Raw genomic sequence first — 13076 nt, forward strand, 5'->3', positions numbered from 1 at the left:
CATGAATAATACTGTCTCCCATGAGCAAGAAAAAAATATGACCATAAAACTAAATGTGTAGGAAAGTATTTGAGAGTCAAATTTGAGACCATCTGTTTGTTTGTTCTCCAAACATTGTGCTCTACATTTTAATCAAACATCTCTACTTATGTTTCGTTTGTCCACACCTGCCTTTTTAAATAGAGAAATATTTTCTGTTCCAAAACAAATCTTTTTTTTCCAATTATCCTGTCATGAACTTTACATTTAAGTTGCTAACTGAAACCTAGTCGAAGATGGAGCCGTCATGTTTTTGACATTTCTCTGAGAATTGTCTATGGTGAAAAATATTTCTCATTACATAGGCATCTCTAATAGGACAGAAATCCTTTAGCCTGGACATTGTGATAACACAAATGTGGGATCCCATTAATGATGATCAATTAATCAAGCACCTGGCTGCTCCTTTGCACTCTTAAATCCAAAGAGAGCGTCAAGGTGGTACTTAATGTCTCACATTACCTTTTCAATTTGGGTTTATCTTTGTTTATTAAATAATGACAGTGTGGAATCTTTTACATTTCTCAGCTTTTATATCATATGTAAATCATACAACACATTTCTATTATGTCATGGCATATAAAACCTTTAAACATAAGGAGGGTGTACTTTTGTTTTACTATGACTGTTGACTTTCTCCCTCCTCAGAATAGCAGCATGTTATATCTGTTTCCCCTTCTCATTTTACATTGAGAGGATATTATGTTTTTTGATGTAAAGTTTAACTTTCTAATCTTGCTGAACCAACGCAAAGTCAAAGGTTGGAGATTCCTGCTCTAAATAATGCTGATTTTTTACTTTAAATAAGAAATCCTTTCAGTCTGGCAGAAAATAATCAGAATGTCACAGAACCGAAACCTTTTAGGTGAAGCGAGCACATAAGCTTTGTCTTCAACAATTTGAAAGTTCAAATTTGTTCTTTCGTTCCTGATATTAAAGCAGATAGTCATTATTAAAACCACTTTGACTATATATAAGATTTTATTGAATACAATTATGGAAAATCTGTTCTCTCTGACACTCCTTAAAGCTTTTCAAATCTGCCAAAAAATGCCCAGCACATAATAAATATTCAAGGAAAATATCTGCAATGACTCAGTAAAATGTTGCTGTTTCTCTTATTTTATTACTTTGTCATTTATTTGTATAAAAGGCAACCTCTAAAGAAGATTAAAAATACTATAAAAACTTAAACTAATCAAACTTTACTTTTGCACAAGTGAAAAGCTGTCTGATTATAGAAAGCATGACACTAAACCAACTGTGATGGTATTGAGCTTTAAACTTTGAGAAAAAAGAAAGGAAGAAACTCCAGTTTTTTAAAAGCCAGACACACAGTCAGAAAGAGGCCCATCACTTCCCCTGACTAAAGTTTTCACCTGACAGCTGAAGTTGTATTTTCTGTGTATCAAACTGTCTCATCTTTATTACATTTCATAGATTCAAACATAGAAAGGGAAACAAAATGTGTCATTGTGACAGGTTCCTGTTAAGAAAGCGCCTACAGGTCCAATTTAAAGAGTTATTGGATTTCTTTTTTTTTTCAAAACACAATCAAAAATATCTGAAAATGGTCAGGTAGGAGTCTGGACAGCACAGGACAAGTGAAAACTGGGCTCTTTTAACTCCCAAGGTAAGGTGCTGGTCTGTTAGATGTATCACCACATAAATCACCATCTTAATTAAATTTCCAGCCTGAGACTTTGCCACTACATTCCTTTTGGTTGGCCATTGCATAATGCATTCATGCCCAGTTTCAGTGTTACAAATGTAACATCATCACTCACCAGGAACTTTCAGCCATGTTCTTGGCTGCTTGACACTAGCTTTCTTTTTCCTCCCTAATTTTTAGCACATTTTTTCAATTTCAGACATGGACAAGTATAATTTTTGCAATCTTCAAGCACGAACACAATTGTGGGAATAAATGTCTTGAAAAATGATGATGTATGAGGGGAAAAAAACAGCCACATTTCTGTGCTTTTTGTTCCAATGAGAAATGTTTATCTACTTGTTCTTGGACATAAAAAAACACAGTTGTTCTGTCTCTTCATTGAAACAAAGGCAGACATGCAATGTGCCTGTAAATACAGATGACAGCCAACACTGAGTCACAACCCTAATGAATGCCACAGCTAAAAGTAAAGTCTGACTCCAGGTAACATGACAGTCCAGTAAGCTGTTCTGACACAGCTCTGCTTTTACATTAGTGTGAAGCCTAACCTTTCCATTAAACAGAAAGAATAAAAAATCTGTCCATTTTTTTTATATTCCTTGAGCCAAATCAGGATAAGGACTTCATTTAATATTAACGCCATACAATGTTAAACACAAAGTAATTCTCAGTGAAAAATAATCTATAAATGATCTTACTTAACACCACAATTTTGAATTGAGTAGAATTTAATTTGTGCTTTAACATGATAGGAGCCCACATTATGAAGAGAGGAAGTTTTCACTTGCAGCTGTTTCTGCAAGGCCAAATCAAGGAGAGTTTAAAGGCTTAGATGAATATTCACTCTGCTTCAAGAAATTTATGGAATGTCCCTGAAGAAATACATAGATTTCACACTTCAACAATTATTTGATAGCATTAAACATAAAGAATGGTGAAGGCAAAACTCATGAATATTTCGGTCTCTGATGCAAACCATTTAAATTGCACGTTTATCTGTTTCCACTTGACAAAGTAAAGAGTTGCATTGAATATAGATATCAATAGAGGAAAAGGTCACTCTCTGCACATTTTGTTTAGCATAAAGATGAATAGTTTGCATACTGAGAGCCGTTGCCTGCTTTAGAGTACAGTAACGATCTGTGCAAGCACCCAGAAAGGAGAGAGGTGATCAATCTGCGTTATCACAGGGAGGAGGATGAGGAATGAGCAGAGCGCCTGATCAAATGGAGAAACGATCATTGGATTTTCCTTTAAAGGAGAAGCAGAGTTCTCGAAACCTGGTGATGCTCTGTGGTGCAACAAATCAGATATAGTTAAATTTCTTAATGACTGAGAAAATGTAAAGATCTCCATTTATCGCTTTTTATATCTGTTCAAAGATGATGAAGCCATACAATGCAGTTTCCCTGCAGAATAATAAAACGTAGTTATGCGGCATTTGTAGGAACTCCTTTTTTACTCGTAACTAAATTTTGGATATCAGCAAGTATAAAAAAATTGCCCTTTCAACAACAATGACCTCTTGCCAGAGCAACGACATTGTCTGTTCGCAGGCCTGACAATCATTTTGTCAGTCCTGATTTATTGACGGGCACGTTGGCATTCCAGACACATTTGATTCATCATTCTTGGGTAAAAAGTCAATAAAAGTAGACGATGCAACTCAGGGTTAAGCAAAGTGTCAATACTGGTTTCTACTCTGAAAATGTTGAATTTGAAAGTAAGCCACATGATTGGATGTTAGTACAGCCAGTAACAGTAAAATATAACAAGACAAATATAAAAACTAAATTCAAAAGCTGCATGTCTGTTTTCTTGAGCAACAAGTTAGTTGCTAACTCAAAATATTTGAGTTTTAATCCACTGTTACCAACTAGTGTGATGTTTTGAGCTGGAAATGCCTGTTTTTTAAATGTTAACATTTCCTTTTGAAGTCCTGTGTTGTGAAATCAGTATGGATGATGTTACTAATTATAAGATGCTGAAAGATAGATATGGTTGGGATTGTGATGTACTTTACTAAATTGGATTAGATCTTACTAAGCATACTGAGGCTGCTGGAAAATATAAATTTTAAACATAAATGTGGTTTCTCTAGGCCCCATTCTTGGTCCACTTTTGTTCCGTTTCTTCAGGTTCCCCTTCACTGATATTGTAGAGTATTTCTAAAATATCTTACTATATCCTGATGACACATAATTTTAGATACACTGAGTAACTCTGAACACAGCATCAATAAAGGCATGTAACTGCCCCTCCCTGAATACGCCTGCTACAATCCTAAAAACATCTGATTATTAAAAGAGGTCGCAGAAAAACCTCAGCATGTGTTTATTTTATTATAGGTTTTATTATTTTATTATAGGTTTATTATACGTGCATTGGTGTTTTTACAGTTTTCAATGAAAATAATCCCCTGTGATTATTCTGCTGTATTGACCTAGGTCAGAAAAGTTGGATGTCTCAAAAGTCCCACATTCTTCTGGCTTCTCATTTGAACAAAAAAAAAAGATTTTTAAGTATTGTTGGTCTATTAACCAATGAATAGTCTAAATTCATCTAAAGAACCACAAATGATAAAAACCTCTTTACACTAAACATGGGGACACTAAACAGTAATTATTTGGTGCCCCAATCAAACAAAACAGAAAAACATACAAATTAAATTACCCAGATTAATGTGGAAGTATTTACATCAAATCTTCCTGTGACCATTGTGGTAGATGGTCACATATGGTTATTTTTAATCATGTTGCAGGAACCAGACTGATTACTGGAACAGTGCATTCACAGGTCTGCCTAAAACCAGGAAAATAGAACAAATCACCCCAGTTTGAGGTAGCCAGTCCTTACACTGGCTACCTGAAGCTCGAAGAATAGGCTTTAAACTACTGTTAGTTTATAAATTTGAACGGCTTAGCACCAAAATACATTAAAGATCTGCTGTTGTTGTATCAACCATCCAAACCTCTCAGGTCTTCTGCTTCTGGTCTGCTCTGCATAACCAGAATCAGAACCAAACATAGAGAAGCAGCATTTAGCTTCTATGCATCACACATCTGGAATAAACTTCCAGAAAACTACAAAACAGCTGAAATATTGAGTTCCTGTAAACCAAGGCTAAACACCCACCTGCTTAGAATTGCTTTTGACTAATGACACCTGGAACATTAATCAACATATTTGGTGTATTGATAATTTTGACTACGGAGTTTGGCAAAATGCAGTATTTGCTACTCGTTTAACAATTGGCGACTCTTAATATTTTTATGTTCTTATGATGTCCTTATGTTTTTCTTGTGTAAAGCACTTTGAACTGCTTTGCTGCTGAAATGTGCTATACAAATAAACTTTGATTTGATTTTGATTTAGATACTTGGAGCCATAAAAATTCATGTGTAGTTAGTTAGTCCATACTTTTTGTTATGGATACCATAAATATTCTCTCTAAGTAAATGGACTGGAAATTGGTTGGCAAACAGTTGAGAGTAATGAAAAGATAAAATGAGAAATGCATCGGGACACGGTAGCAAGTAACTTTGAACATATTAAAACAAATGAAATTGTGACAAAACAAAAATGTTGACAGCACTATTTTTGAGAGCTACAACAAAACACAGCATCCTGAGATTTTCCAAATCATCATAACTATTACAGGCCATTTGTCTGCCAGGAAATGAGAAGAAAAAGCAATTTGTCCCCTAACAACACAAACACACTGCAAATGTTTAAAGTTGGCTAATTCCTGTTACGATTTTAACTGAAACTGTGTGAGCGTTACTCTGATTCAGCTAAGATGGTGGTTTTGAGCAACAAATACTCCAGTTGGATTTGGTGTAAAACAAAGGAAGAAAACATGTAAGTCTAAGTGCAACAAACGTTCAATGTTAGGTATGGTAGAGGAACTGCAATGCTGTGGGCCTGTGGACTAAAATACAACAATGAATTGTATGCGCTAAAAATCAGGCAATGAAATGAAAAAATGAAGCTGTAAATTTTCATTTTTCAGAGTGATTCTGAAAACATGCAGACTGTCTTTCCTACAAATGTGTCACTGAACACAGAAGAAGGTGAAGATCAAACATTCACTGTAAAGATCTTACAAGTGAGTTATTGCTTTATCTCATCTCCTTAATGCCTTTTTTGAAAGAATTCCTGTACTAAATTCTGGTATGTCATTAAATTTTTATTTGAGGTGAACATTTGCATCTAAATTCTAAACTCTCAGCTGCTTTAATGAGTAAAATAAAAGCACAGACATAGAGAGGGAGGAAAAGAGAGCAATGTTTAAGCATTTAATGTGTATTCATCAGGTCTGGCCTCAGTCATTGACGGGCTAATCGATGTTTAGTAATAAGGCAGAATGGGGAATGAGGTGTAAGGGGTCTGGGTTGGGATGGAGGGGAAAGAGATATCAATTAGGCAGAAAACTGCAGAGTCCAGAGCCGAGAAGCTGAGACAGCAATATACCTGACGGTGGTTCATTACTAATCAGTGTGTACGCTGAATGCAGAACTCCTGCAGACCACTAAAATACCCCCCGTTCCAGCTGTAAATGGCTGCCTAATTCCATAAAATGAGGAAGTCTGCAGCTGGTGGAAAAATGCTTCTAATAGTTTTTATAATGAGATACCTCAGAGGCTGTGCAGCGAGAATAAATCCACGTGATGCAATGAACTGAAAAATGTGCGTTATACCTGCAGGTTAAATTCAAAGCAGCTCTAAATCACCACCAAATGATATTATGAAGGTAAGCAGGGTTATATTGGGATTGTTAGTCTTAAATGTACGAGCTGCACAATGCAGAAATATTAAAAGTACTTTTAAATGTTTTACACTTCCTTTACAGATTATCTTCTTCATAATATCCTATAACTACTGTAGATTAGTTTGCTACATATCAACTTCAATTTCATTACGATTTGTCAAATGATTTTTAAAAATGTTGATTGATAAAACACTTTAAATAGTTAGGCATTGGAGTGCAGCGTATGATGGAAATTTCCTGCAAACAGAGTTAGTCAAATTTATTGGCAATCCTTTAAAAACATCTCTAAAGGAACGATCAAAATGAATCAAGCTATTCAGTGGCCAATGAAATCTCACAGTGAGAAAAAAAAAAGTCTGTCACAATTTCTAGGATCCCAAACAAATCCTATAAAACACATGTAAGAAAAGCATTTTTCGTTTTTTTACTTGAGTGTATTAAAATGATCAGAGTTTAGTAATATTTAATATAAGATTTTCTGTTTCCTTGTCTCTGATTAAATGTTGCAGCATCCTGGTTAATTAACATGGCTTTTAAAGTCTTTCTAGAACAACAAGTTCCATTTTTGCCTTCAGTTTTCATTAAATTAACATTCATTTTTCTCCTGCCATCAAACTCAACCACTCTCAATGTGGATACATTTGATTATTTGTGTTAAAAATTGTAAAACTTTAAGAGATGTCATCTCAGCAGCAATTCTTTAGCAGAAAATTAGCTTCATGTGCACAATTTTTTATGAGATCTTTAAAAATAAGCTTCCAACTGACCAGACCGGAAATAAATAAAGAAAATAAAAGTTTAAATTCTTATCTTGTAATACACCACTATTAATAATTGGACACCAAATATAAGGGAATCCACCAAAAAACTGATCCCTTTGTCTGTGTCATCAAGGAGACAAAGGTTGAAGTAATGCAGACCTTTGGGTCTTTCTGCTACACTGAGATGGATGATTTGTCTCGCATCATGACATGAAACATTCATTTCTCGGTTGGAAAGACATTGTTTCACTGAGCGGAGCATGAAGACTGACGATTTGCCAATCAGCAGCTGTGGGCAAGATTAAAGCCAAAGTGAAGTGTAGTCAGCCTCAGTGCTGAGAAGTGACAGTATTTAGTAATTGGAGAGGAAAAACTGAAGTATCTACCCAAAACAGAACTGGTTGATCTCCCACAGGACTGATAACGGAGACTAATGTGTCATGAATTGTGTCTTACAATGCCATGCTGTCCATTGTAGCATACGTCTTCCATTCTCCACCTACACCTTTAACACACATATTATAAGACTTTACTAAGAACCTGTTCAGAGGAAATTCTAAAAACCTTAACTCACAATGCCATAAAGAATCAAGTCCAACTCTATCAAATGCAGCCAAATTTAGCTATAAATCAAGTTAATTCCATAAATGAGTTCATATCTACACATGTTCACATCACGGACTGTTTTCTTCACACACACATACAACCTGTAAATTTTATCTGCCATTATTTATCTATAATCCATTCCCTAACATTCTTGTATATTCTGTATAATCTGTGCATATAGCTCCCATATTTATATTTATACACAATATCTATATCTCTTGCTATAACCCCTTATAGTCCATACATACATAGTCTTGTACATCCGTAAATAAATATTTATATCTCGTAGAGCACTTCTGGATAGATGCAAACTACATCTCGTTGCTTGTACTTGTGACAGTGCAACGACAATAAAGTTGAATTCTATTCTATTCTATTCATTAATGCTCTAAGAAATTAGTGTTTTTATTGATTTATTTAACTACTTTCTTTACTTCATACAAGCAGGGTCAAAATGATGAATACACGCCAAAATATTTGCTTAAAAATAACCTATATGTTTTTGAAAAAGTTGTGCAGCAAGTTCTACAATATATTTTTTCTTCTGGTTAGTGATCTTGAGCAAGCCCAGCTGGTTCCTTCTTTGGTAGCATAAAAATATATATCAACAACTGGATTGACCAATCATAGAAAAAAAGGAAATTTCATGAAATGCAAAATCTGAAAACTGGGCTTTTGCAAGCTAATAAGGCTTTATAGAGCTTTCTTCTAAACAACTACAGACTCCAAAATTCTCACATTAAATAATTAATGTCACCAGTTTGCAAAATGTCTGTAAAAAGACCAAATTACCTTCTTAGATGAACTGAAACAAGTTAAAATCTTTAAAAACAACCCAGCAACAACCAAAGCTCAATAAATCTGCCCTAAATTGTAAACTGCTGCATCACCAGCATCACTCTCTACAACAAACGCAGCTTAATTCACTGTGCACTCAGAGACCAAGACAACAGACACCTTCAAGCTTGACTGTAATTTACAGATGGTCACACAAAAAATGTAGTAAAATTTAGGTTGGGAAATGCAAGAATTTATGTCACCAGAAGTGAAAAGTTTAGAGACGCATATAAATATGTGGCTATAATATTTAATGACTTTTTTCACAATTTAAACTAAACCGAGTTTTAAGGCTGAACTTTGAAAGTTTAGAGAATTCATTGACTTTTCTGTCAGTAATTTAGTTGTTCCATCAGTTGAATTGGAAATTCATCAAATTTGCCAAACTGTTTAGTTTTATAGAGCTGACTCAATGATGTATTGCATGTTTTACAAAAGATTATGTTTGTTACAAATTTCACCAGTAAGTTTCTACTAAACTAAGGGAGCAAACTGCAAACCCTCACAGCATTTGAAACAACACAATAATGTGACCTCTACTTGTTTTCCCTCTTGTTGGGGTCTTCGGGGAATTCATACCACATTTACAGTATTTGTACTTTCTTTTTCTGGCATAATACATAAACAGTCTCCTCTTTCTGCTGCTTTCTCTGTTTCACTGTATCCTTTTCTCCATACTTTTTCTACATATATAAAATTCATAACATCAGAGTGATGTAGTTCAAATGTTTATTTTGGTTAATTTTAATGGTCATGTCTTGTCATGAAAAGCTGAACTTTGGTTTTACAGAGGTTGTTTGTATAGCATGAAGCCACTATGCATGTTACATGCCAAGTTTTTCTAAAATACTTCTTCCTTCCACACAATTCATAGGCTCAAATACAGCTCTGTGTAATTTTATGATATTATATGAAGTTATATTGTTATTTTCAGCAAAACCAAATTGAGTTTTCATTAGCTGCAAACCATAAACAAGAAAATAATGAGTAATGAATCTATGTAAAATGAAAATAACTTATAAAACTGAATTTGTGATAATATTTTACTGTACTGACATATTCCCACAGAAGAGCAAGTTATGCAAATTAAATGAATTGGATCAAACTGCTTGTTTGTGGTACCAACCAATAACAAATGCCAACTCACACATTTAGTTTTGTGCTGTGTTAGTCTTGGTCATGGGGTGTCATAGGAAAATAAAAAGGAAGGTAGCTGAGGGGTGAGGAATCACATGAGAGCACAAACTATTCAGTGATTAACTTCATTGCTGTGTGTGTGTGTTTTGATTAAATTTATCCTATAAAATTATAGAAGATTAAAATGTGGAACTAATGCCCCAGACGATATCCAACCACTAGCGGTCGCACTTCCCGCCCAAAAACAAACCCTGTCTGATTTCAATGCAACTTCATCACAGGGAGTGCTTCCCACGGACCCGCATACTTATCAGCCATAACTCACACAACCCACAGGCAACTTTGACAACTTTTCTCCCCCGAATTCCCTCTTCTCCTTTTAAGACTTTTGAACCCAGCTTTAATTTCCATGCATGTCCCAGACCGCATCAAGGCAATAAAAATGCTAATTTCACTTGCTTTTCATTAAATCCCCAAACAAATTACGCACTCTTGGTTATTCCTTTTCCTTCCCCGCCCATCAAGTCAGTTCCATGCCTGTGCTTACCTGAAAAATAAAACCGTTTCCCACAAATAGATCCCCAGCGCGTTCAGTCGGCACATTTTTGCCAGTCTCATTTTATTTGGAGGGGGATTGTGAAGGTGTTGGACACTCTTCAGAAAAGGCTGAGAAGGAGGTCTGGTGACGGGGACAGGGGGGGGCTTGGGCGATGGTTTATGACCTCCAAGGTGAGCCCGGAATGTCCTGCTTCTCTGTAGGTGCGTGTCCGTTTCAGATCCCGTGTTCTCCAGTGCCGAGCCGCGGGATGGCCATCACTTCACTCTCCATAAAATCATGCCTGTGTCCGTTCTCACTCCCCCAGCGCCGCCGCAACAGAAAATCCACTGAATCCAGCCCGAAAATGTGTTCAGGACCTCGGACAGAGACAGCCGGAGGGACCGTAAGGAGGAAGCTGGTCCGGGTTTTGGTTCAAGGGGGGACAACCGGGGACAAAAATGGGAAGGGAAGGGGGTCACTGGTTTCAGAGGACAGCAGCCGCTTGCAACCTGCTAATATCTGACACAAATACACGCAATGACTCTAAGGTCCGGTCTGTGCGCTCCGCCGCAGTTAACAGAGAAATGAGACATATTCCTTCAGTGGCTGTTTGACTGCAGAAACCGGCGTCCGCTTGTCCCTGGAGCGCTGAAACAAATATGAATGTATTATATTCCCAAAATCCGCACACAGAAGAGAGCTTTCTCTCACATCTGCAGGCTCCGTCTCACATGGATCCCTGAGGCAGCCGGAGCGTCGTTCTGGATCTGTGCGTATCGGCTGCTGTGGGAGTCCCGGCGCTGCTGCTGCTGCTGCAGGTACAACACGTCTGCCTCCTCTTCTCCCTCTCCTTCTTTACCCCCTCCTCTCGCTGCTGGTTCTCCCTCTTCTCCTCGTACTTATCTCCCAGGGGCGAGCAGTTGTAGTAGTACTTGGCGCTGCAGCAGCTCGGCTCAGCTGCTCCCATTGTCTGGTGGTGGTCAAGTTGGAGACGCGCCGGCGACCGCTGCTGTGCTCCACATCCGCTCCCACCGGCGCACCGGGCGCGTTAAATCCCAACAAAAGCACTGAGTCCCGCTGTTGAGCAGAGTTTTATAATAAGATGCAGCCCTGTGTGTCCGACCGATGTGGACCCTCTTCCATGGCAGGAGAGGTGACCACTGCCTGGCGCGCACCGACACGCACACATACACACAGCAGTGCCAGCTCTGTGCGCTTCGACACTGTATTTTCCTGCTGCAGTCATTTACCAAACTCCAAAATACGCACTCAGTGTGGCCAGAGACGCCCACAGGATGCTGCCATTGGTCTTCACGCTGCTGAAGCCTGCAGCTGATTGGTCCGGGAAGGTGTCAAAAACGCAGCTGAAGGCCAGTTCTGCCTCCAACAGGGATCCCCTGAGAGGGGGGGACAAAGAAGAGGGGAAAGTAAAAATCGCTTAAATTACAGTTAATGTAATTTGTATATTTAAAACTCTCATATTTATTTTGAATTCCGTAATAAAAAGCAAAATATTTTGCTTAATTAGCAAATGGTTGCTGGTTGTGTTCCCTCTCATGCTGAAGTTATTGTAGTAACATAAAAAATGTAAATAAAACTTGAGTCAAAAGGTAAATTAAATACAGAGTAAAACATTCAAATCTTTACACACAGAGATAATTTTAAAAGACTAATTTCTTTTAATTTTGATTAAAATGAAAACATAAAATTAGTTTTGAATATTACAACCAAAAAAAGTGTTTAAGATACAGAAATGTTTCTCATTGGCCCTGAAAATGACAAAAAAAAAACACTGGCATGACATTTGTAATGATGACAGTAGTCACTTACGTTACAAATATGCACAAAACTGTCGATATTCCGCTAATATTGAAAAAACACAATTTTGTAATTGCTGTGTTTCCATTAAATAAGAAATGTAATAAAAATCACACACGTTTTTTCACATGACAAGTCATTAAAACACACGCTGTGCCACCATCTTCACTTCCTGTCGTCTTCTTCGTCTTTTCCGCCAGTAGTAACATCCGGCTGTCAATCACGACTTATGCCATGCGAAAAAAGTGTTTCCATTGCAGTTTTGTGAAATACACTAATTTTGACACAACCGAAAAACAACCTCATCCTATTATCAAAAAAATTTATAGAAAAACTTAGTTTGTTTCCTAAACTGGCGGGTTTCCATTAAGCAAATTTATTCCAATCTGGGGAATTATATGGTCAATGGAAATGCAGCTATTGGCACTGGTACAAGGTTTCCCTCAAGTCAGCAATAACTTGAAGAGCCATGTCTTTTGTAATTTTTGGTATATAGTGTTTTCTTAAGTCCATGCAGCCGACCAGGGAACTTCATGCTTCCTTCACTGATGAGCATTGTGGCGATGCTGATCTCATTGCTCAGCAAGACTTGACGCTAACCAACACGAGCCAAAGTATCAATAGTTGGTTTAGTTGCCAGAGTATCAAAGTCCTGGACAGGCTAGCACCTCAGGTAATCTATGAGCTATTTAAAGGGGTAAAGGACAGTGTCATAGTTTGGGAGGTGGAAGAGAAATCTTCCTAAAGCGAACAAGGATTTTAATTGTAAAGTTGCTGACTTACAGGAAAAAACATGAAGAAACCAGAGCAGGACATGGGGGGAGAATCAAGCACAGAACACTGGGACTGAGAGGTAGAGAGGTGAAGTTATCAGGAGACGAGGGACAGCTGGAG

At 37.2% G+C, this 13076-nt stretch overlaps 1 protein-coding gene across 6 annotated transcripts in view; it reads right to left on the bottom strand.

The window, feature by feature from the left end:
* Positions 1-11592, bottom strand: part of glra1 (glycine receptor alpha 1) — a 124165-nt gene extending 112573 nt beyond the window's left edge. For all 6 annotated transcript variants that reach the window (XM_023328853.1, XM_023328852.1, XM_023328851.1 and 3 more), the window contains exon 1: positions 10374-11592. In XM_023328853.1, coding sequence (XP_023184621.1) covers positions 10374-10444 — 71 coding nt within the window. In that variant the 5' untranslated portion in view covers positions 10445-11592. The remainder of the gene's footprint in view (positions 1-10373) is intronic.
* Positions 11593-13076: the final 1484 nt, after the last annotated feature.

The sequence above is a fragment of the Xiphophorus maculatus genome, chromosome 23, assembly GCF_002775205.1.
Source record: "Xiphophorus maculatus strain JP 163 A chromosome 23, X_maculatus-5.0-male, whole genome shotgun sequence".
Lineage (NCBI taxonomy): Eukaryota > Metazoa > Chordata > Actinopteri > Cyprinodontiformes > Poeciliidae > Xiphophorus > Xiphophorus maculatus.